This window comes from Aythya ferina (assembly GCF_964211825.1).
Source record: "Aythya ferina genome assembly, chromosome: 1".
Lineage (NCBI taxonomy): Eukaryota > Metazoa > Chordata > Aves > Anseriformes > Anatidae > Aythya > Aythya ferina.
In genome coordinates, this window is record NC_140296.1 from 125,872,578 (window position 1) to 125,898,901 (window position 26,324).

The following is a 26,324-nucleotide window of genomic DNA, read 5'->3' on the forward strand; positions in this document are numbered from 1 at the left end:
CAATTTCCTAGGCTTTAACAAAGAGGTTAACAAAGGGAATCTCAGTTAAAAAGATTTGTTTTTGATTGACTGCTGATGTAATTCATATAGACACTATCTAATGACATTGCCGCAGGCTGCAAGAATTGCTGAGATTAAAGCTGATGTGACAAACTGAAGGAAAACAGTAAAGGCATGCAAGGGGTGCTTGTCTGTTTTTCGTATGTGCAGTTCAAAATGTGATGTCTTTGTCAGGTGAATAGATTACGAGATCCATTTCCCCACAATTCATCAACAGAAACCAGGAGGGCTAATGTTTCCAGACCGAGCTGCTTTGTACGTGGTAGCAATTGAAGACAGACAGTATAAGGACTTCAAAATTCACTGTAAGTACATGCCTAACAATAAACACTTTTTACTGTTATTTCACTGAAATATTTGACGTACAGTGGCCTGTTTTAATCAGCAGGGCTGCTCTCAATGAGTGCTTCTCCCAGTCTATGCTACTGTCTGGGATTGCTCCAACCCAGGTGCAGCACCTTAGACTTCTTGAACTGCATGTCTTCAGGGCCCATAGACTTGTACTTGTTAAGTTGTGTCAAGAGGTCCTGAACTTGCTCTTTGCTTACCGTGGGAGGGACTCTGCTCCCCCAACCCCTGCCTAGAGGTTCAGGGACTTGAGAGATGTGGGAAGCCTGACCACTAGTTAAGACTGAGGCAAAGAAGTTGTTAAGTACCTCTGCCTTTTCTACATCTGTCATTAGCAGATCTCTATCTTCATTTGCAGAGGTGATATGTTCCATCAGTGTGATTTGTCCTACCACATTTCCATGATAGCAATCCAATCACAGCTTTCTAACTGCACCATGGCTTCCAACTCCTCGTGCTTATTTTCCCATACTGTGTGCATTGGTGTAGAGGCACTTCAGGTGGTCTATGGGCTGCGTTGCCTTTCAGAGAGGACCTTCCTAAAAAAATGGTTTGGATAGTATGATCAAATTCTACATAGTTTCAGTTTTCCTTTTTTCGTTGGCTTTTATTTACTTTTTAGAGTGGGTCAATTTCACATAATGGCATTTTCTGTTATGGAAAAAAAAATCACAAAAACGCCTAAGCAGCTTTATTAAGAATACAAGCATCAGAAACATTTGTGGGTCCCGCCAACCTGCAGATAAAAATGCCTAACTCTGCATTCTTTTCCACTCAAAAGCCTGTCAGAAAAAGAAGTTTACTGTTTCTCTAATCAAATTCAGTTGCAATAGGCAGAATTGCCAATGCATATGCCAAAGCTACCTTGGGTCAAAAGCAATCCCAGTGTAGTAGGCTGGTAAAAAAAAGGTCTCTGTAAGTGCAAGAGAAAGTTATATCAACTCCTCAAGTACAGCCTAGATTTTTTCTCTTCACTTTTGTGGTGACCTTGACAGCTAAATTTATAGATTCAGAAGGATGTTTATGGCATCCATTCTGTAAAAGAATCAAAGCCACAGGATTAAAAATTCCCTTTTTTCACCTCTATTTTGAACTCATTCTTTTCTAGGCCTTGAGCCTTTTTCTTTTCTCACAGACAATGCACCTGTTTTTAACTCTTTTTTTCCCCATAATTTAAAAAAGCTTCAGGCTTTTTTTTTTTTCTAAAATTTTATTTTCTTCTAAGATATTCTTTTCTGGTTTCGCCTGATTGGTCCTCTCTTTTTATATCTCCATTGTTTACTCTGTATTCAGTTATTTCTGTATCTCTACCTATCTGCATTACTGCCTTGTTTTTGTTTCTCTTTTTGCTTCATAACTCCTTGATGGTATCTCCTTACATTTAATTTTTTCCTCTCTTAAGATGGAAGACAGAGTCTTGTATTCACAAGAGAGGCACGGCTAAATATTTCAAAGTGCACTCAGAAAACATCAAATTAATTCTGATTTCCCAAAATCTTAATACCACAGAGGGCTACTGTATTCAATTTGATTTCCTGCAAAATGTAAAACAGAATTTTATCTTGTAACTCCTTTGATACATTTCTAGTATAGGCTGTGGTATATATTTAAAGGCATCCTATCTAGGTTGAAGTACATCAAGTGATGGAGACGTCAAGTCTGTTAATGAACTTTTTCTTCAGGGTTTCCTACTTAATCTTCTCTAAGTAAACACATAAAAACAAATGGCTTCTATAAATGTAATCTGAAGTTCCCGTATAGTTACAGTACCAGAAACTAACATGATCACCAACCCCCGTGAAATGCTGAGAAACTGACAGCCCAACAAAAAGGTAAAGTATCAGAGAATTATTCATGTCCCGTTTAGCTCCCATTTAGAACCACACAGATTTTTTTGCTCATACTTCATTTTTACACATAGCCCACTAGGAACACTGGTAGCATAAATGCTATGTTCTGAGGATAAAGAAAAAAAAAAAAAGACATTTCAAACTTACATACTTTACTTGTTTTCAAACATTTTTTTAAATGTTCACTGAATTTTTCTAGCTGGACTTCTGCTCGGTACAGGCTGTATCCCACAACAACTTTGTGACTTTCTTTTCAGCCTTTCAAATGGATTGCTGAATGGAACTTGATTCAGATGATTCATAAGACTAGCATTTCACTTTTTTCAGGCCTTTGTTTTCATTTTGTGAAGAGATCTTAAAAGCAGATCCACTGTACTGTTTCATAGGGTACTGTTTGTTCAAAAAAAAAAAACAAAAAAACGCAAGAAGCATTTGTTGGGACAATCAGAAAAGTTCAAATACAGAAGATCAGCATGGCTGATCTGATAATTTAAATAGTTTAGAAGGAGGATATTTTTGCTTTTTGTCATAGTGTATATGCAGATTAAAGCTTGGATCCTCCAAATACTGAAACACATGTAATTCTACTCCTGTCAGTAATTTGCTTCATAAAATTAAAAGTTACTTAGATAATTAAAAGAGTATGCATACAAAGACCCGACCAAATAACAACCTACAAAAATAAGGAAATACTACCCAGAAGGAATAGGAAATACTTCTGAAGGCTATTCCCAAGTTTCAACCTGACATGCTATATTATGTGACTTCGGGCAAAACTCTCAGGTATCCAAAACTCTGAAAATCATCAACAAATCTCATATAACAGAGCATAGGGAGGATACCCAAAATCAAAGGCCACTTATTGAAAGATATACATTTACAGTTATTTTGCCATGACTGCTTTATCTATAAAATATGATATAGACTACTGTGGCAGCAAGCAAAGAGTTAATGAGGAAAACTGAAAATTAGTTGATCATACAAATAATTTTGAAGGAAATATGCTTTGAGAAACAAACAAACAAAAAATTTTGATTATCACTGCTGATCTTTGACACATCTATTTGCATTGACAGGGTGGGAGAATGTGTACGGCTTTGACATGACCTGTATTAGGGATGTTGCCATGAAGGAGCCTCTGGTGGACATAGTAGATCCAAAGCAAGTGGTGACCAATGCCTGTTTAATAAAGGTTTGGTAATTCCAAATACACCTAATCATGAATGTTTATACCTAACTGTAGAATTCTTTGGAGACCTGCTGCTTTTGCTTTATTAATATTTTTGTATGCTTTTAACCAGCTACAGAAGCAATCATCATAGAATTCTCTCACAGTAAGAGGGAAAACTGTACAAAGTTTTAAATTAGTACTGGTATGTTGCACATGCTTAGCTGTCCACTGAGCAGAACAAGAATATTAATACCTAGATTCCTTATGGAATACCCAAAAGTGAGATGCTTCTTTTGACTCTGTACTTATCTGGCTACTTCTGTAAGTGGATGTCAAGCTCTAACTTAAGACATTTATAATAATACATGTCCAAACACTGGATAAATAGAGACATGGTAGTTTTAGATACGAATTTTAATTGCCTTACCTTGTAAATAGAGGTTGAAAATTACTGATAGCAAGGTGCTGAGAAGGGGTATTTTAATTGTCTGGAGTAAAAAAGACTGAAGCATTGATTTCTGAATTGGTCAAAATCAGAAATATGGTGAAATAACACTATGTTATATATATGTTATATATGGTGAAATAACACTCTGGTGAAATAACACTAGTTTATTCCAGAATGTGAGATCAGAATTGGAACCTAGTTTTTGTGCAAATTTCTAATTTTTAGCCTTATCCATAATGTTACTGTGCTCTTCCAGCCCCAGCACCTGCAGTCAGGGATTAACTTGTCCCCTGTTCTGCATATAAGACAGAATGGTCACTACTCTCTGTTCACAAGACCATGTTAAGAAATGGTGGCCTACAGGAACACAAAGCTCTAATATTCCTCCCATGTGTAGGAGTCCTCCTTATGTGGGACTAGTCACATGAATAAGGCTGTCTCCTTCAATAGCAGTAGCAGGATCAGTTACATGAAGCCAAAAGTTTGCTCATTTATCCCAAAGATTCAGTTCCATTTTGTTCTTTTTTTTGTCTTTTTTTTTTTTTTGCCAATAATAAACACAATATTAGGTTTTCCTATACACAAGAAAGAAAGACATACCTGTTGTTTGTAGAACCTTTACTGAAACAAGCGAAAAGGAATAGAAAATAGAAATTCTTTGTGAACACGTATGTGCTAAAGGGAGCACAGGATAGTTGTGTCTAAAAACAGCCCAAGCCAGAAAATAAGTAATTGTTTAGATTCCATAAAATATCTCTGGAGAGTGAGAGATCAGGTGGCAAAACTGACTGGCTTCTCTGGTAATAAAAATTTTAAAAGATGCATGCTCATTTGAGAATAAACAAAGCAATAATGTTTAATTGTTCAAGTGTTTTATTATGGCATTTCAAGATAGCTTGGCTGATTCACAAAGGGTTTTTTTAGGGGTCAATTCAACCTACCTGCTTTAACAGCTAACTTAGGGTGCCTACCAGATGAATCTAGGTTCCCTGTACATCAGTCAGTAGATGGACTAGTTGCTAGATGCATTCTTAATGGACCAGCCAGAGCCCTGTTCTGCAGTAATTTCAATTCTCAGTTTAGATGCTCTGAATTGTTCTACAAAACCAGCAAAAGAAAGCAACCTCTGTGTGCTATGTAGCCATGACACTAACCTAGAATGCTGGACATGAGTAAAATTTCCTTGTTTGTACTCTTCAGGAATGAGATGTAACCTGAGTCTTGAACCCCTCAAGGAACTCTCTAACTGCAGGTGCACTGGTGCAGTGTGTGCAAGGAATACAAGCAACTTCTCTGATATGGAAGCACTTCTGCTTTGAATGATCTCTTAAATATATCCTAGGGGCATAGGAATTTTCCTGAAGGCCTCTCTTTAAATTCTGGACAGGGAATCTGGCAGGGAGGACAGTGGGATCAAAGCATCTTCAGGGACAGGTAACCAGAGTCAACAAACATCTCAGGAAAAATGTACAAATGACCTTCTTATGGCCTACTACTTTCAGTAACATTGCCTGAAAAAATAGTAGTTTCAAATTCAGTATAACGGCTGTGTTCTCTTCTCTGATCCCGTTGCACATTACAGAAATACACCTGGGTTTGCGTTGACTCAAAACTTTTTTCTATTCATTAATTTTGATTTGATGTCAGTACCAGAGACTACAATAACAATAACTCAATTGGCTGTACAGCTGTAGAAAGCCTGCAATTTGAGTGACAAAAACTCAGAACCATACAAGAACAAAAAATACGCCAAATCCAGTTTATAATAAAAAATACTGTTGGAAAACACTTCTGAATCTCCTCCACTGTCTAGCCACAAAGAACAAAAAACAATCTTCCAATATTCTCCCATTTGTCCCACACATTCCAGGAATAGTTTAAAGCCCCTGCAGGTCACAAAAGCAATTTAAGATAACACAGTTTAATGTTATTTAAAACATGAACCACCTTGAAAAGAAAAGAAAAGAAAAGAAAAGAAAAGAAAAGAAAAGAAAAGAAAAGAAAAGAAAAGAAAAGAAAAGAAAAGAAAAGAAAAGAAAAGAAAAGAAAAGAAAAGAAAAGAAAAGAAAAGAAAAGAAAAGAAAAGAAAAGAAAAGAAAAGAAAAGAAAAGAAAGAGGGAAAAAAGGGAGAAGAGGGGGCGGGGGGAAAGAAAATTGTGTGGGGGGAGAAAGGTGTGTGTGGGAGGGAGAAAGGTGTAAAGGGGAGGGGGAAGTGTGCGGGAAAGAAAGGTGTAGGGGGGGAGAAAGGTGTTTTTTTGGGGGGTGAAAGGTGGGAGGTGAAAAAGGGGGGAGAAAGAAGGGGGGAGAAAGGTGGAAAAAAGTAATGATTTTTAATACACATTCTTGTTTATCAGAGAAAAAAATGCATAATTGCAAAGCAAAACCAACCTATATGCTCAAATATCCAATACATTGAGACATTTCCACTATTTTGGAAATATCTTGATTCACCTATATGGAGCCTAATTTCAAAGGACCTGCAGTATTTTCTGCAAAAATCTACCTTTGCTCAGAGAGACATCCAGCCACACAGGTGAGGCAATTGTCTGTGAACTCCAATGACTCTTATGTCCTTCTCCCACCATAATCTTGACCCATGAGGTTTAGATTAAGGCATTTTCCTCTTCACACTCTGAGACTTTCCTCTTGCTTCACTGCAACTTGAGAGAGCTCCCTTATCACATTCCTTTCTTCCAGCTTCTCCTGAAGTAAAGCAATAAGCACCTATGCCATCTACTTCTCACCTTTCTTTCTCGGTTATTTTGACTACTTCCTAGTCTTCAAACAATCTTTTTTTCTTCTCCATTCTTTTCTCCACATCAAAATGTCTCTTGCCCCCACTAAATAACTTTCCCTGTCACTCTTTCCTCTCCAACTATCCTCCCCACAGTCTTTCAGCATCTTCAAATTTTTCTGCCTATGCTTCCCTTCATCCCCTTGCCTCCCCGCCCTTCCCCCCCCCCAAAAAAAAAAAAAAAATCCAACCTATTAACTTTGGGATTTCATCCTGTACAAACAGGAAAAGCTTTCAGAATGTAGGAGTCCAAGGCCTCTGCTGTCTTAAAAACCCCAGCTACACTTGCTCCCCCATTATTTTGTTTAATAGAAACTAGCATATGCTGTGATACCTAGTGAAAACAAAATAATCCCTTATAATCAATTCTTCCTTTCATTGCCCATCCCAAATACACAGAAGTTAATGTTGTTTGTTCTCTTCCCACATTAATACTGCACTCCCTAATAAATAAATAAATAAATAAATAAAAACTTTCTTTTTTCTTTAGCAACTAATTTTACTAATTTTTTTCTTAGCCTTCAATTCTCAGCCTTCAAATCAATCCATTTCTGAAGCTGACAATATTGTTTCTACCAATGTTGCCTGTCCCCCAGTTCTACATCAGTACAGCATCTTTACCTACCATGAATAACACTGTCTTCACAGTCACACCCTATGTGTGGGTGACCATTTGACCCTCATTGTCCAAACCAATAGAAGAAAAAAGAAAGGAGAGGAAGAAAAAACAAAACAAAAAGCAATCAACCCTTTCCCCCCCCTTCCCCAACCATAGTCCTTATAGAAGTAGAAAAAGAGGCACTGAGATTTGAATGCTTATCTGATCTTGTTGCCCACACAATCCTAGCTAAGTAAGTGTAGCATACCCTAAATGCTACCTTAATTAAGTGAGAAAATGGGTCAATCAGCAAGTCAGTATTTTTCCCATCAGTAGACACAATTATGAGCCATTTCTCCCATCAATTATGTTTCCTTCAGCTAGAAATGACACCATTCAAACACCATAGCTGGCTACACCTCATCTGAACTTCTCTGTAACCATCCCTGTGATACTAAATTATATTCTATACATCATTTGCTCAGTCCTAAAACAATTATTCTCACACAGCCCAAGAACTAAAATTTTGCAGTTTATAAAAACTTAGGCTCTAGCAGTCCCTCTGCAACAACGTAGTACAGGATGCTACACTATCTTTCATGCAGCATCAGCCACAGCATGGACATCCTTATTTAGCTGATGTTTCTGACACTGTTGTCATTGCTCAGCTTAACACTTTTTTTTTTTTTTTTTAATATAATTAGGACCTATATTTTGATGAGATCCCTGCTTAACTATGACCATTTTGTTGCTTTTTCAGTAAGTTATTTAAAAAGAAATGTGGTAAATCATGACTTTTCTCCTTATTTTATACAAAGGTAGATTTATTCTCTAGACTGTTAGCTGTAATCAAGCAACATTCAATGAACAGTGATGTTTAATATCAGAATATATAGTTGACAGAGTAAGATTCAAAGGGATCACCAAACCAGGGATCAGACCAGTTTCAAAACTGAAATTCTTATTCTCGTTATGCTTTTTTTCAAATTTACCTTCTTGTGTGTGTGAGGAAGAACATTTGAAGGCTAGCCCAGCTCTAAATGACCACTTACAAGCGTGGGTCATTTATAAGCTGTAGTGATTCACAGTGCCAATGCAATGTAATAGAATCACTTTCGTTACAGTTAAGTTATTCTTGAGCAGTATTGTGAATTAGATAGACCAAAACTATAGCTTTCTTAAATCATTTCACTGTAAGTTTTCAGATTGTCAGAAATGCATGATACGTGACCCATGCAAAGGGCTCAGTAACTGAGATACGGTTGAATCTTTTGATGTCTATTTTTGCAGACTTCTCTTAGATTATAGAATGTAATCACAAAAGATCCCTCTATTCTGCATGGATATTCCAGTTCCTACTCTGCATTACTGCAGTGTATGTCTGAAGTAATGCTGGTGAGATCAATGATATGATTCATAGTGTTGGTCCTCCATGTTAGTGGAATAGAGGAAATTTGGATTTCTGCTTACAAAACTTTTATTTCTCTGTCAGCATGGACAGTTTTTTTGTTAAAACTGATTCTCCTGATAATAGAGAGCAAAACAGTTTGAGGGTCTCCTGCCAAATAAGTTCTGACAAGTACAGCAAAGATAGTGAAGCCAAATATGCTTAGAATACCAGAAAGTATGGTGATAGGAAAGATTTCCCATAGCATTCAAATATAATAGATAGCATTTCAGACATAGTATCCTCCCTATCATGAGTTCCAGTCTTGTTAGTATTGCAGACGAAAGCAATACCTAGCTGAGAAAATCAGATCAGTCTAAAAAAACTCAGTTTAAACCTTGAACAGTGAGATTTGAATTATCAATAAAAATAAGCAGTCTTGTAGACTCATTGTTGCTCCCAACTACTGCAATCAAGCCATAATATAATTTACATGATTTCCATCTGTATAGTTGAAGATTAACATCCCTGTGCCTGCTATTTAGCATCTACTACCTGACACCGGATTAGAAAGCATAATCAGCAAAAAGCAGACCCCTGTTTTTCCTCAAATGTTTTGACTGCTTAACATCACCTAGCCAAAGCATATTCCCTTCCAGAGCTGCTCAAACAAATCAGAAGTTTATTCTTATGAAAAACAAAAATAAAAACAATTCTGCCATCTTTCCTCATGCTGACAGTCCCTGGCGATGAAAAGTCTTAAAGCTGGGACATATATCTCCATTTCAACATCCACTATGCCTCTATTTGTCAAAGCACACTTGTACCTTGATTTCCTCCAGCTCTTGCAGCTCCTTCCTGCCATTCCCAGGGGCACACTTCTGTGACTGACCTCATACTGTCAACTCAGTCAGGTAACTGGATCATTTACTGATGATTTGATATATTCAAATGTACTGCAGATTTCTTACAGTGTAAAGGGCTGACAGTTGTCTTTGTTACTGACTATTAAATGAAATGATTAAATACATACTTAACACTTAAAGTCACAGACATCTGCATATAAATGTGTTGTTTTTTTTTTTCATTCTCTTCAGGAAGTAGACATCTATACCGTGAAGACTGAAGAACTGGCATTTACTTCTGCATTCTGCCTCCAAATTCAGCGTAATGATTACATTCATGCCTTGGTCACCTATTTTAATATTGAATTTACAAAGTGTCACAAGAAGATGGGATTTTCTACAGGTATTCTGCGCTTCTTTTTGTTTCATTTCTATATTGGTGTGTCAGTACTGCTGGTACATGACAGTTTACTATACCACTAAGTTTTCATTTCAGTGATAAAAATTTTTGTCACTTTGGAAGAGGTCAGCAGGATGGGGAAAGACAACTGCATGTAAGAACTCTGCAAAAGCAGTGGCAGTATTTCAAAATGGCTACCAAGCTTAGAGCTCAGAAGGAACCAGTCAGGTGCCTATTACCAGTTCTATCTTAATACCGTGTCAAGTTTCTCAGATTAAATATGGGATTGTTGCCTCTGTAAGAGGGAAAGCTCAGTTTCCATGTAACTATAAACTCAACAAATGTTTCTTGCTTTTCTGAGTCTAGAACAGTATCTTTTTTTTTTTTTTTTTTCCAAAATATAACCACACATATACTGCTTATGTAAATCATCTCTAACAACCCATCTGCAAAATTCTAACTTACCTTGATGAGCAGATACTTAAAAAGAATAACTCCATTCCTATGAGGAATGTTTTGCCAGACCAAATAAACCAGCTGGTATTTTAAGAAATGTAAAAACCTCATAACTGGTTTAATGACAAGAATAACAAAATATTGTTGCTGCTGGTTGTTCCTGCCATTATTGCACACCTCAAAGTAGTGTAAACGGAACCTGATGTAAGTTAAATATTTTGGTAAATATCTTTTTTTTTTTTTTTCCTCTCACAACTCTTAGCTCTTCACTGAGAATCAAAACTTGAAGTACTTTGATAAAATGTTTACTTATATTTTATTCTAGAAGTATAACCTTATGGATAATATTATTTGATACGTCATATTCTTATGTTTTTTCAGTAAACACATTTCCCTGGTCTGTAAAGATTTTACACTACAGTACTTCCCACTTGTCAGTAACTTCCCATTGGTGTCAGTAACCAATGACAGGCAGAAATTACCAGTGCAAGTTCACTAGGGACTACTCAAACATCTGAATTTAAATCAGAAATTAAAACAAATAAGTAAATCAAAATAAGTAAAATGAAAACCTGAAAGAGGGGCAAAGGAAATTGGCACCATTACATTAAAGTTTACAGGTATAGCATGTACAGGAATAAAAAAATTCCTGGCCAGCCAGTCTTACACAACAGGAAAAAGTCTCTGAGATAAGTATCTAAAAGACTAATGCCCAAGGCAGAATAAAAATATCTCCCAAGAATATACTACTCTAGAATAATACATTAATAAGCAAAAGGGAAACATTGGATACATCATTTAAAATACACTTGCAATAAGCATTCCGAAAGGAGTCCTGTCACAAGCAGGTGTTGGTTGCAGCTTTACATAAATTTTGTCAGAATGGAATTGATATTGGAGCCAACTATATGCAGTATCATCTAGATTCTCCTATTCTCAAACAAGTGAAAAGGCAGTTCATCTCACCTGTTTTAGGAGAAGATGACCTTTCTTTGTAAGCAGCAACCTCTTTCCAGTAGCTGAGATGATGGTTTAGCTTTGTCACCTCTCTTTGAGATGAATTTCATTTCTGCAGTGTACCATTCTGAGAACAGGTGAGAGTTCTAAATTTTGGATAACCTCTGCCTCAGATCTCTCTAGCTTGAAAGGGCAAGCTTTTCCAAACAGCAAGTAGGGCAATACTGGAGGTCCAGGTTTGAAGTAGGATTGCAAAGTGTGTGCTGTTGTCCTCAGGATCTATAACATATTTAGTTTTCTCCCAATGATAAGGAGCAGCACTGAGATTTTGAGGGAAAAGAAATATAAATACAAAATAGTTGTCTAGTGCATGCTCAGGCCTGAAGACAGACATAAAATGAAGACAAACCCAAAGTAAGTATTGATTTCTAAAGACACAATTAAGCTAATTAATTGAAATACTTGAGCAAAGGAACCCCAGATTTAACCAAGACAGACACTTGGCAGAATTTATCTTTTACTTATAAAATTAAAGGGCATAAAAGTGGATCTACTAAGCAAGACTGGGGGTTCATTTAGATCAGTATCCTTCTCTGGCAATCACCTATAGCATTAAAAAAAAAAAAAGTAAAAGCAGGTCAAGGTGCAAGTACCCTATCCCCAGCTGTGTTCTTCTTGAAACATCTATTTTGTGCTGTTTCAGAATCATGAGTCAAAGATTTCACCTGTGTCATTGTGATTAGCAGTTTTTTATGAAGCTTTCTTCCATGGTTTTGTGTAATTATTTTTGAACTAAGTTTCACTTCCGACATTCAAATAACGTAGTGGTAAAGATTTCCTTAGCTTGAATATGTGTAAGTTGAAAGGAAAGAATCAAAAAAGTCCCTGTCATGATCAGTAAGCTTCTTCATAGACTCCCTCTTGCTGGATGAATCCATATCTGACATATTCCAGTAAAAATCATATGACAACCCACTAACAGTCAATAGAATAGTGTTGTTGTAAAGCATGATTGTTAATATATTATATGAGTTAGATCATTCTATGAGAAGGGCCTTTTTTCAATCGTTTGCAAATCTTAATTTGGTTTATAAGATAAAAGTTCAATTTAAAGGCCAATAGTAATGCCCATATATATATATTTTAGCACCTGATGCTCCCTATACTCACTGGAAGCAAACTGTCTTCTACTTAGAGGACTATCTAACTGTGAGACGAGGAGAAGAAATATATGGAACAATATCCATGAAACCAAATGCAAAAAATGTGGTAAGTCAGCACCACTGCTTCTAATTCCAACTCTACTGATGACAAATATTAATCAATAGTAAATAAAATACATATAAGTAAAACAATGAGCATGCTAAAGGCTCTAAATTCATGTTTATTAGTAAGACCTGTAGTCATAGCTTCATCAAAGCTCGTGACAGCAATGATAATGCAGTGTTAACATCACAGAAGACAGCTTGCAAACAAGCTAGCAAGGGGAGGAAGAAATGGTCCAGATACATCACCAAGTCAGCTGCCCTCTGCAACCAGATTGGCTCATATTTTGTGACAAAAGCAGGCAAGGATCTTTTCATATTGTCACTAAAATCAATGGTAAGACCCCCCTGCCAAAGATAGGATGATTAAGAGTAAACTCCACACCTATGACCACATTTTCCACTCAGTGCCCAAGAATTCACCCTTCAGGAAATTAAGTAACAGTTTTCAGTGAATCTCTGTTTGAACTCACTAATCAAATGTACTTGAACTCACTATGGTTGTTTCAAAGTCGCGACAGTGCACATACTGATGTTTTGTTTAAAACTAAAGCCAAACACAATGGATATCACACGATAATGACTGAGAACTTCCTCAGTTTCTCTGCTGTGGGCTGATACCAGTGATTCAGAGCTTCTTTAAACTTGTAAGAAGACTGTGAGACATCGTGTGATGAGCAACCCCTGCCTGTACAGATAAACAGAAGGAAGTATGGCTTCTGTGAGAAACAGTGGTACCATTTTCAGCCGAAACCTTTGAGTGGAATCTCCTCACTTTTTATTACCACATACAGCCATTAATATAATCTGATAATACATCCATACAGTTGCAGTTCTAGGAATATTGTATTTGTTGACTGTGGCAAGTCTTAACATATCATTACTTTCCTTTTTTTTTTTTTTCTTTTTTCACTACTTTTCCTTTTTATCCTACTAAAACGAGATTGGATATGGTTTTCATAGTAGTGTTTATACAGGGGAAGAAATAAACACAAAATAAACTTGTAATTTTGTAATTAAAACAATCACATTCACTCTTGAAGCTTACTGCTTGCTGTGAGAGTAGAGAACAGTGTGTTTCCCACCTTGATGTCCTTGGGCAGACTGAAACATTTTCTTTTGGGCTGTAGTGAGATGGGGGTCTCAATCACTTCTCCCAAGCAACATACGTTAGGGCAAGAGGAAATGCCATCCACTTGTGCCAGGGGAGGTTTAAGTTGGGTATTAGGAACATTTATTACTTTCAGTGACAGGGTTATGAAGTACTGAAACAGACTGCCCAGGAAAGTGTTTGAGCCATCATCCTTGGAGGTATTTAAAAGCTGTGTAGATGTGATGCTTAGGGACATGGTTTAGTGGTAGACTTGACAGGTTAACAGTTGGTCTTGATGATCTTAGGTCTTCCAAACCTAAATGATTCTATGAATGTATCAATTCATTGCCCTTTTCTCTAGAGGGTAAAATAAAATATTTCAGAAAATATTTGTATATATTTTATATATTTCAAAATATTTCAAATTTTTTCGCACAGAATCTGAATGCAGATTTAGGTGTTAAAACAAATGTGTTCTTGATAGTTATCTTAAGACAGACTATTTTGATTCTCTTAGTTTTGAAAGGCTTAATTCTTTGGTCTTCTGAAACATGAAGCCTGTAGAGGGATACCATAGATGTAGGTCTACGTAGTGCAGCTATCCAAAAAACATGTGATTATAAGATAAAGAATGGCTGAGGGTTTGTCTACAATGGGAAGTTTACCAGATCTATTCTGGAATAACTCCTATTTGAAAGCCCTTTATGCTAAATTAAGATCATCTCAATCAGGTATGCCCTAAAAAAATAATATAGAATACTTATGATAGCATAGCATTTCAGGTTGTAACCAGGACACTAAAGCAGCCTTGAGCAGAATACACAAATATGCCCTAAACATAATGCTATTACACATCTTACATCCTGCTTTTTCAGTGTTAGCAACATTTAAAAAGAAAAGTTTGAAACCACAGTATGCATCTCCTGAATCTTCAGGTCTTTTCAAACTCAGAGATGATAACTGAATTCATAAAAAATTAATGGTCTTTCTTACTTGTTACATTTAAATCTTTTTACAGCGTGACCTGGATTTTACCGTAGACTTGGATTTCAAAGGACAGCTATGTGAAACATCAGTATCTAATGACTACAAAATGCGCTAGCAAGAAACCTCTTGGTGAGATGAAAAGAATTGTATCAAGTCCTGAACAGCTGAACTTCAAGCTAGGAACAACTGATCACAAGATTATTATATTAAACATTAGAACGTTTACTCCAATGGAAAGCGGTAACCTGATACCTCTTGCAGATAGTACAGAGGGCTGGGATCCCTCTGTGAATGTACAGTGTACAGAACCACAGCTTTTGTCAAACATATAGGAAAAACAAACAACAGTATTGAGTGTTCTGGTTAACTTTAGGATGGCAGAGGATGCATATAAAAATTGTACTACTTACTGTGAATTTCTGGTTCTTCCAAGCTTTGCATGTTACAGGTGATTAGGGCAGCGTCTTCAATATAGAAGACCACTAAAACACATCACCATGATAGTATTGAATATTAATTTAATATTAAATATAGTATAAATATTATATATAATACAATATAAAATAATATAATATATATATTGTACATGAGAAAAAAATGTTGCTTCATAATTGGAATTTGTTTTGTGATTACTTAATTTTCATTATGCAGTTATGGAAAGATAATAGCACTACTCTAGGCAGTGTTATATTCCAGGTGTCATTAACTGTCCAAAATTAGAGCTTTGGGAAATATTCCATGCAAAATGTAGGTAAGAGCTGGGACTTTATAGAAGGATCAACAAGTATCTCTTACAATATCCATCTGGAAAATATGGACCGTGATTTTTAAAATTCACCTCCACAACTGGACCTCTGTCAGATCTTTAAAGAACATTAGTGTTTTATTCTAGAATATATTCTGTGGTGAGTTTTCATAGCTGGATTTTGCATGAGACCTTCTGAAATCAGACAGCTGGTATTTAAATGTGCTGAATGCAAAGTCTCTGAAATGGTGGGCAGTTCATGTTTTTTGGCCTTCTAGTTTTTTTGCCCATTTCTGTTCTCTGCAAGATTCTTAATACAAAACCATTTTCAAAAATAGGAAATTAGTGTTTCCTTTTGTTGATGTTTTAGATGAGTTTTAAAATGCAAATACTAGTCTCAAGAGTGCAGTGATTTGCTGGAACAAGTTGATGTCTTTAAAAAAGTATCTATGGCTTCTGATATTACTAAGATGTCTGTATCTTTCCCATCCCCTTACATTCCTTGTTTTTGTTACAATACCTTATGGTTATAGGTAATATATTAACTGCGTATAGTTTTTCATATGTATGCATTGAGTATTTTTAATATATGAATATTGACCATTTAATGACAAGTACTTTGTCAAAAACTGCATCATTATTCCTAATTATAAATCTTCCAGTCACTATAGCATTAGGCACAAAATCACGTTCCATCATTTATTGGATGAGATTGCCTTTTTTTTTTTTTGCCTGAAAAGTCTTTTTAATCACCTGTAAATAAAGCTTACTTGAATATGTGAGCTAAGAATGCTGCTGATCAGTAAGCTGTTTGCAGGTTCTTGTTTTGCCAGCATAGGATTGTCAGCTTTTCACTTTTTAGAAACCTGAAATACTGCTTTTCTCTTCATGAAAACTGTATACTACTTCCATTTTCTTATAGTCTAAAGATTATGGTCTAGGGATTGTATTACATGGTATCTATGTAGAATGAAATTAAACTGTAATTCAGCAGTAAAGATTACTGTTTGCAGTGTAGTTCATCACAGTTCTTTTAAAGCACTTTATTTCATATTCTTGGAGTGGGGTAAATAACTTTCCTCACAAAATTACTGGCATTATTTCTGTCAAATATTGCTGTAATTTTCAAGAAATCCACACAGTGAGTAATGTCTTAGAACAGAAAAACTTCCAGAAATCTCTTTCTGTCAACACTTCTGTGATTCTAGAACTTCAAGGTAAGGAATTCTAGATTTTTTTCTCTGCCGCGTCCATTTGTATAAAGATACTCTTGACTTTAAAACAATGGCCAGACCAGTTACTTTCAGCTCTAGGAAACTGACTTGCGCTTTTCTTCACATCAAAAGCGTAGCACATACTTCCCCATCACATAAAGAACTAATCAAATCACAGTGATCAAAAAGAAAATGTAGGCTTCCAAGGCCCTTACACGTTACCTACCATTAATATTCTGAAAGCACCAATGAATTTGGCATACATAGGGTCTCTTAGCTCAACATCAGTGAAACATAATTGCAACAAGCTTGAGAGCCAGGTGCAATCAGTTGATAGGCTGATAGGATGTTGTGGTTTAGCCCCAGGAAGCAGCTAATTACCACGCAGCTGTTCACTCACTCTCCCCAGCACCCAGCTGTATGGGGGAATCAGAAGATCAAAAGTCAGAAAACTCATAGTTTGAGATAAAGACAGTTCAGCAAGAAACAGAAACACAAAACCAAAATCAAAAGCAAGTGATACAAAACACAATTGCTTACTACCAGCCAACCAGTGCACAGCCAGTCTCCAAGCAATGGCAACAGCCACCAGCCAACTCTCCCTAGTTTTATTGTTGAGCATGATGCCATATGGTATGGAATATCCATTTGGTCAGTTTGGATCAGCTGTCCTGGTTGTATCCCTTCCCAGATTCTTGTGCACACCCAGCCTACTTGTTAGTAGGCAACTTTAGAAACAGAAAACACTTTGACTCTCTCACTGAACAGCACTGATCAGCAACAAATAAAATATTAGTATGTTATCAACATTATTTTCATCCTAAATCCAAAGCACAGCACCATAACAGATACTAACAAGAAAATTAACTCTATCCCAACAAAACCAGGACAAACTCCACCCCTTATTCCATACCATTTACATCATGCTTACGCCTACACTTTCCAGGGCATCCTCATTAATCACCACCACCTTTCCCAACCTTTTATATATACACACAGATCTCATTCCCTTAGTCTATTGGTTATATCTTTAAAACGCCTGTTGAGTTCATTTAATCCATGACTTTTGGCTCCATCTATCATAATGGTCCTTCAAGACAGAGAGATGGTGTGTGGCATTCAATTTTTGCATGCTGAGGCAAGCTCTGGTTCTATCACCACTGCATTTGCCTGGTTCCTTACAAGATTCTTCACTAGTTCAGATGACTCCTACTGTAATAGAATTGACATGACATACATTAGCTGCAGCAGAGTTTTACTCTTCCCATAGATTAGTTTGACTTTTTCCAAGGCAAGAGTAACCCAGACTGTGTTTCTCAGGCAGTTTTTAATGTGTGCTACCTGTACTTTAATCCCTTCTACAGTATGTAAAAATTTTGATCGAGTGGGGTCAGATTGTCTGGCAGATCCTCTAGTGCTAACTTACTAAGCGGCCTTTGCTAAATATGTATCCCAGTGCTTGAATGTCCCAGCATCCATTGTTCTCAGAGTAGTCTTTAACAGTCCATTGTATTGGTCAAATTTCTGGAGGCTGGTGCATGATAAGGGATATGATATACCTGGCCAATACCATGCTTTTTGGCCCAGGTGTATATGAAGTTGTTTCAGAAATGGATCTCACTGTCTGATTTATTTATGTCTGGGGTGACATGTCTCCATAAGACTTGCTATTCAAGGCCTAGGACAGCATTTTCGGTGGTGTCATGGGGCACAGGATATGTTTCCTACAATCGAGTATTTGCTTCCACAACTGCTGGTACATAGTGTTTACCTTGACAGGTTGGTGGTAGAGGGATATAGTCAAGCTGCCAGGCCTCTTCATATTTAAGTCACTAAATGTTCTCCATACCAGAGAGGCTTTAACCATTTGGCTTGCTTGATTGTGGTGCATGTTTTGCACTCATGGATAACCCATACAGCGATGTCTACAGTCAAGTCCATATCTCAGTCATGAGCCCATCTATATGTTAATTCTCTTCCTTGATGGTCTGAGGTGCCATGGGCCCAACAAGATATAAATAATTCACCCTTACATTGCTAGTCTAGATCCACGTAAGCCACTTCAAGTCTAGCATCCTGATCCACCTGCTGTTTGTTTTGATATTCTTCAAAATGAGCATCTATGTGACGTACCTTTACAGCCACGTTCTCTACACAGGCAGCAATCTCTTGCCCCAGTACGGCAGCCCAGATAGGTTTGCCTCTGTGCTGCCAACCGCGCTGCTTTCATAGTTGTAACCACCCCCACAGGGCACTTGCCACCATCCCTGAGTCAGCATAGTGTTAAAGCACTCGCCACTTTTCCCATTCAGCAGTATCTAAAGCCAACTGGCTGGCCTTCACTTCTGCAAACTGGCTTAATTCACCTTCTCCTTCAGCAGTTTCTGTGAGTTCTTGTTTAGGGCTCCATACAGCAGCTTTCCATCTCTGATGCTTTCCTACAATACTACAGGACCCATCAGTGAAGAGGAGATATTGCTTCTCATTTTCTGGTAGTCTATTACACAGTGGGATCTCTTCATCAGACGTCACCTCCTCCTCTGGTGATGTTCTGAAATCCCTGCCAGTCCATGATCAGCTCCCACATTTGTGTCTGGTTGGGGTTTCCTATCCAACCCTGTTGTGTTACCAGTGTGACCCACTTACTTCATGTAGCATCAGTTGCATGATGTGTAGAGGGGATCCTTCCTTTGAACATTCAGCACAGTTAATCGAGGTTCTAAAAGGAGCTGTGCATCACTACCAACTACTTCAGAAGCAGTTCAAACCCCTTCATGTGCTGCTAGTATCTCTTTTTCAGTTGGAGTGCAGCAGGCCACAGATTATCTGTATCCCTGACTGCAAAATTCCAAAGGGGTGCTTGCTGCCACAGGCTCTTGTTGGGGCCTTGCTCCCCTGCTGTGGTATAAAGCACTTTTTTTTCACCTTATCCCATCCAGACTGGCCCAAGGGCTACTGTACTTTGTTCAAAGGCTTCTCATTGCTCAGGGCCCTGAGCAATTTGAAATTGTTCTTCTGTGTCACGGGATCCAGGGCTTACAGTCAGACTGTAATTTGTAATATATATTCTCAAATGTCTCCCATTTGTTAAACACATCCAAAAACAAAACAAAACAAAACAAAACAACACAACAACTATAAGAACGTTTCTATTTCTTTTGTGCTAGTTGGTGGAGACATAGCTGTTATTTTATTGGTCACAGAATCATAGAATGGAATCTTAAAGATCACCTAGTTCCAACCCCCCGGCTGTGGGCAAGGACTCCTACCTCTAAATCAGGTTGCTCAAAGTCCCATCTAACCTTGCCTTAAACACTTCCAGGGATGGGGCATCCACAGCTTCTCTGGGCAACCTGTTCCAGTGCCGCAACACCCTCACAGTAAAATAATTTCTTCCTTATATCTAATCTAAACCTACCTTCTTTTAGGATAAAGCTATTACTCCTTCTCCTATCACTGCACTCTCTGATAAATAGACCCTCTCCTGCTTTCCTGTAGGCCCCCCTCCCTCCTTTAAATACTGAAAGGCCAGTATAAAGTCTTTCTACTCCAGGCTGAACAGCCCCCAGCTCTCTCAGCATTTCTTCAGAGGAGAAGTGTTCCAGCCCTTTGGTCATCTTTGCAGCCCTCCTCTGGACTCGTTCTTATACGTCCACGTACTTCTTGTGCCAGGGGCCCCAGAGCTGAACGCATTACTCCAGGTGGGATTTCCTGAGAGCAGAGTAGAGAGGGAGAATCACCTCCCTTGACCTGCTGGCCGTGCTTTTGTTGATGCAGCCCAGGATACAGTAGGCTTTCTGGGCTCCAAGTGCACGTTGCCAGCTCATGTTGTGCTGGTGCTCTGTTGCGATAGTATTTGCATCATGCGTGATACACAGAGATGAGTCAATACAAGGTACCTGACAAGATGGAGAAGAATCATTTCTTCCACTTTCTTCTACCAGCTGATCATCCTCTCAAAAGGTTCACATGGGTGAGCACTACTTGTGAACTTACACATACACAAAGTTGCATCAGAAGAAAGATTGCTAAGTCAAGGAGTTACATTTGTGAACTTAAAAGAGGGATGAATTTGGCTGAGTGGAAGAAGCAATCTTTCAGCAGAATTACTTATTCACTCTTGTTGGCAATTTTCCAGGAAGAGAAATTTACAGGAGCAGTTTACATCCCTAAAGGAAGATACTACCATCACTGAAGTTACACAAGCTATGAATTTTGTCCAAAGACTATTAGAAAGACTCTGACATGAGACAAAACAATATTCTGCAGCTAAAGTGTCCTGTAGCTTTGCCAATTCTTGTATTCAAATTTTCTGTCTCAGCACTTTAGTCACTTCTAAACTGCTTTTGTGCTCTCACAGCATAGTAGGAATATGCGTAATACACTTGTGCTCTGTATGCCCCTTCCTACTGGCTTTTGATTCCTACCTGTTCCAGTACAAAGCCGTCACCTGTGTTACCAAAAATCTGTGTAACCCACCAGAGAAGGCTTCATGAAGCAGAGTCCAGTTTCATGATGAACAAATGCATTATGACCTTGGCTTATCTTTACCAGTGAGCTTTTATGGGGGTGCTCTGAACAACATAAATTCAAAAGGAAAAGGAAAAAAAAAAAAAAGGATAAATAAAGCATCATTGCTGTTAAGACAGTACTAGGTTTCTGATGGATTTGAGAAAAATACTGACAGGAGGTATAAAGCCCTGGTGAAGAGTCAAAAAACAGCAATCCAGCAAGACAGGGGATCAATTAATATTAAGAAATACTGGATGCTTACATTTCCCACATCTGTTTGATGACCAGCTGGCCAGATGAAGCTTTCTAAAAGTAAAGCCTTGTAGCATGTTAGTCATACCTATCCTCTGTGAGTGTTAATCAACAAATAATTGCTTTTTAAGGTGTTCAGAGAAATGATTAGGATCTGGTCTGAGGTTTAGCTAACCAAACAGGCTGTGAGTAGCTATTGGACTTGACATGAGAAAGTCTGAATATAACAAATAAGCAAGTGAGAAGCTAATATTTACAGATATCACAATGAGTGATGTCTGGACTTCACAGGTAATTAAGGAGGAGTTATATGATTACATGATGGCTAAATCCACAGATAATAGGAGGGGATCTTTTTTGTGCCTGGAAATTGCAAGGCCAGCAGCATCTAGGTAACTATATCGACAATACCATGTAAAGTCAAAGTTGCTCATATAATGGTATCAGAAATATAAATGTTTTTTTTTTGTTTGTTTGTTTGTTTGTTTTTTGAGAGATGAAGGCTAGAGAAAGGGTAGGGCCAAGGTGGATGGGGGAAGAACAAGCATGGTAAAAATAAAAATAAAGTGTAGTAAAAGGGCTAGATTTATGCAAACAAGCTGTTGGTCAGAGAGCGCATCTGACTGAGCCCTGCACATAATCTGCAGACTATTTAAATCTTATTTCTAACTAATTTCTGCATGAACCTGATCAGCTGGAAAGGAAAAGAAGGATGTTGCTATCTGTGTTTATTGAGCAACATTTGTGTGCATGTGGATGATCACTCATACCTTCCTGTATCCCTTCCAGAACTGAAAAAACATCCATGATATGATTTACAAGCCTAGCACACACATACCCTACCTGTTAAAAACATACCTTTAGAATAACTCCTGGAAAGGGAAAGCATCTGGGCAAGAGGTGAACCTCACATCAATTAACAGATCTAATAAATTAGGTCTGGGTAAATCATTTTTATTAAAAATATGGATTCCAGCCAGCTCCACAGAGTTCCAGAACATTTGCCGATAAACATGCATCTCTGTACTTTTCCATCTCCTGTTTGTTGCAGTTGGAGGATCTGAAGGATCTCAGAAGGAATCACTGCTCTGTAGTTCCCTGATTCTTCCTTTCTACCCTTTTTAAAAATGCGAGTGAGTTTCCCTTTTTCCAGTCGCCAGGGACTTCACCTGACAGACAAGTTTTCAAATATGATAGAGAGTGGCTTGGCAACTACATCAGCCAATTCCTCCAGGACCCTGGGATGCACGTCTCCAAGGCCCATAGACTTGCAGTTGTTAAGTTGCATCAGGAGGTCCCAAACTTTGCTCTTCACTTACAGTGGGAGGGACTGTGCTCCCCCATCCCCCACCTAAAGGTTCAGAGACTCGAGAGATGTGGGAAGCCTGACCACTAGTTAAGACCGAGGTAAAGAAGTTGTCAAGTGCCTCTGCCTTCTCCACATCTGTCATTACCAGTTCTCCATCTTCATCTGCAGAGGTGATATGTTCTCTTTAGTCTTTCTTTTGTGGCCAATGTACCTGTAGAACTTGTTATTCTTGTTATTCTTTGCATCCCTCACCAAGTTTAGTTCTGTCAGTGCCTTGGCTTTCCTGATTCCATCCCTGCACATCCAGGCAGCATTTCTGTACTAGAATGTATTCCTACACATTTCTTTAAAATCAGACGTTTGGTAGAAGAAGTGACAATTTAAGGATCCACTGAAGGTGAAGCAGCCAGATTTTAGTTATCATTGTTTCTACTTGCTAGCAGCTTATTAAGCTAACTGGCTTGTGTTACATGTGCACTGTGTAGTCTCCAGAGTAACCATACTGTTCGATCATTAATAAAAATCTAGCATTTCTGTACTCTTCCTAGTGCTCATGGCTCTGTTTTCACTGTCTGTGCATTTCCTTCTTTTGCCTAAGTTTGACCAGCAGGTCCTTATTCAGCCACGATAGTTTCCTACCTTCCCTGCTTGATTTATTACATATGGGAATAGAGAGTTCTTGCGCTCCAAGGAAATATCCTTGAAGATTTGCCAGCTCTGATTAGATTCTCCGTCCCTAAGGACCATGTCCCATGGGATGGATCTCATTCATTAATTCTTTGAACAGTTGGAAGTTGGTTCTTCTGAAGTTCAGGGTCCTGACTTTGCTCTTTGCTAGGCCCATATCCCTCAAGATCACAAACTCAGCCAGGGTGTGGTCACTGCAACCTAGGCTTCCTCCAATCTTCTTTAATGAGCTCTGCTGTGTTGGTGATTACCAGGTCAAGTAATGCCTCTCTTGTGGTTGTTCTGTCTAATACCTGGATGAGGAAATTGTCTTCATTGGACTCCAGGAATCTCCTGGATTGCTTGTTTTCTGCCACGTGGCTTTCCCAGTAAACATCCAGATGGTTGAAATCCCCCAGGAGGATGAGAGCCTGTGAGTGCAATGCTTTCCTGCAGTTGGAGCAAGGCCTCTTCAAAAGACTCCTCTTGGTCAGGTGGCCTGTAGAAGACTCCAGCCACAACACACTTTGTTGTTCTGGTTCTTAATTTTTACCCACAGGCTCTCAACCTGCTCTTGGCTGTTTTTTAAAAGGAACTCTTCACAACCTATCCAATACTTAACACAGAGGGTAACACACCCACCCTTCCTTCCCTGCCTGTCTCTTCTGCTAATTTTGTAGCTTATAAGCTTCACTGCTTGTGATGAGCAGTGAAGACACAGTTCTCTGTTATCTGTGCAGCTGATGATGTTAGTGTTGTGTATCTGTATCTTTGCAATATGTAGTCAGGTTGGGTTTTGTTGGACTTGAGAAAAAGAACAACTGCAGACATATTTATTAGTCTGGGATGAAAGATACCTCATGGATATTAGACTGCACCAAATTTGCCTCTGGTGAACAAAGAAAAAGATATCCACTTGGTCCCAGGATTCAGTCACTCCTTACCATTGCCTTCCCTCAAGTTCCGTATTATCCTGCTTGCAAACTTTCTGTGCACACTAAAATACATCCAAATAAAAGCACTCCTGTAAAAGTCACATGAGGAAGATCCAACTCATATGTCATTGTCTTGCAAAAACAGAATGGTCTTCAGGGAATTAACAATTAAGGACCTGAATGTGAAATACAGTGGTATTGTATAAAAGCTGGTGTTAAGCCTTGAAACTGTCTTCCTGAGGTCGATAGAGGTTGGAAGAAACATTGCTAATTCTGACATTGATGGAGTAGAAAACACCCTGCTGTGTGAGAAGAGAATATTTGCAGTCAATTAGAAAAGCCAATAATTAAATCAATGATGCTTCTTCCCTGATTGAAATTGGGATAAATAGTTGTTTTTATTGAGGTTTAAATTAGGGGGTTGCATTAGTTCACTTTCAGCCAAAACTGGACACAAGCAATTCAAGTCTGGCTAGATTCCCATGATGAATAAAGTGTAACACTTGATAAAGTGACACATCCCTTCACAATAAGTAACAGACATCAGTAATCGGTCTTGGGAAGCCAACAGAAAACCTGTTCCTATTCAGAAACAAATGCTCTTTTTGTTCTTTGAGAGTTTGAATGCATCTCAATAAAAGCAAGGGGAGGGGTATTTCATTTGGGTGAGCAGATTCCCAGGAATCATCTCAGAAAAAGCAACAACTAAGCTCATCTAGGACTACTTGGTACATCTGACATTGATAATATGAGGAAAAATCCTGGTTATTCTACTTGACAGGGAAAGGGGTCGTAGTTGGATCCCAACTCATGAGAAAGAACAGTTAAGTGGTGGTGTGAAATAGGAATTGTTATAAGTGGAAGCTTCCAAACTTTACCGTATAATTATTGCCACTAGATAAATACCTTTGATCAGACTGAAATCCAAAGAGCACAATTATGTACTGACAAAGTTTTTATTTGAAAAATTCTACTTATTATTACTTATTGAACTGTTGCTTAATTTTACCATTTAGTTTCAAATTCATTACTCAAATGAAAAATAACTTTTTAAAAACATTTAGAAAATGAATTGAAAATGTAATGTCTGTAACATTCTCATAAAATATTTATAGCTTTGCTTCATATTTTGAAGAAATAAATTATGCCATGGATTCTGCTTTGCTAACAAACTCACCATCATGAACAATCGTTCTTGAATGCTTATCACAATAGCTGGATTCACTGAAGTCAAATGCCAGCAAGAATGACTGCTGATCATGTGCTGGTTGGGTGACCTACGCTCAAGTTTCTCATTTTCATTTTATATTCTATAAATGGTTCCAAAAGTAATTATAACATTCGTTTTTTTTTTATGATCCAGGGTGGACCATGGTTTTCTAAAACAAATCCCTATGGGTTTGATTTCAAGCACTGTACATGTATTTCAGTGTTAGCAGGCTCTGGTTAAACAAAAGCAAACTGCTGTATGGCAGATACTTTAGAAAAAATCAGTCATGTATTTTGGTAGATGAGGAGGGATTTTTTCTTAACATTGTTAAACCCCACCAGATGAGATTAGTGAGATTTTTGTTATGTACTCCTCAAACGCTATAATGTTTTTCAAAATCTTCCTCAAAAGATCCATTTCTAAAAATTCTGCCTCAGGAATATTTGGCACAAAACCTTCTGTAGTAGACTTTTGGAGACAAAAAGCTGCTCCATTGACCATAATACGTTTTGTGCTATAACCATCTATAACAGTGAAATGGGCTTCCTATGTACATCTATGTTTTTACCTATGACAGTGAATTTATTTGAATGTTCAAGCTAGCCCCTGATTGCTTTGGGACTTCTACAGGACACCATGCAACTATTAGCCCAATAGAGGGTCACATCAAGCTCTGGAACACAATGCAATACAACCATGGCAAATATGGTAAAGAGCCCGGGATTTTGGTCCAAGTGCAATGCTAATTAGCCAGTGTATCACCATGATTTTTTGTTTCTGGAAACTAAGCTAGATCTTTCCATGGTACCCCTTCACCCTGCA

The 26,324-nt window shown here is 37.9% G+C and overlaps 1 protein-coding gene across 2 annotated transcripts in view; it reads left to right on the top strand.

Moving 5' to 3' along the window:
• PRMT8 (protein arginine methyltransferase 8) overlaps window positions 1-16,402 on the top strand; it is a 66,918-nt gene extending 50,516 nt beyond the window's left edge. For both annotated transcript variants that reach the window (XM_084502747.1, XM_084502748.1), the window contains 5 exons: window positions 278-365; window positions 3,335-3,450; window positions 9,754-9,904; window positions 12,462-12,583; window positions 14,691-16,402. In XM_084502747.1, the coding sequence (XP_084358873.1) occupies window positions 278-365; window positions 3,335-3,450; window positions 9,754-9,904; window positions 12,462-12,583; window positions 14,691-14,774 (561 nt within the window). In that variant the 3' untranslated portion in view covers window positions 14,775-16,402. The remainder of the gene's footprint in view (window positions 1-277; window positions 366-3,334; window positions 3,451-9,753; window positions 9,905-12,461; window positions 12,584-14,690) is intronic.
• Window positions 16,403-26,324: the final 9,922 nt, after the last annotated feature.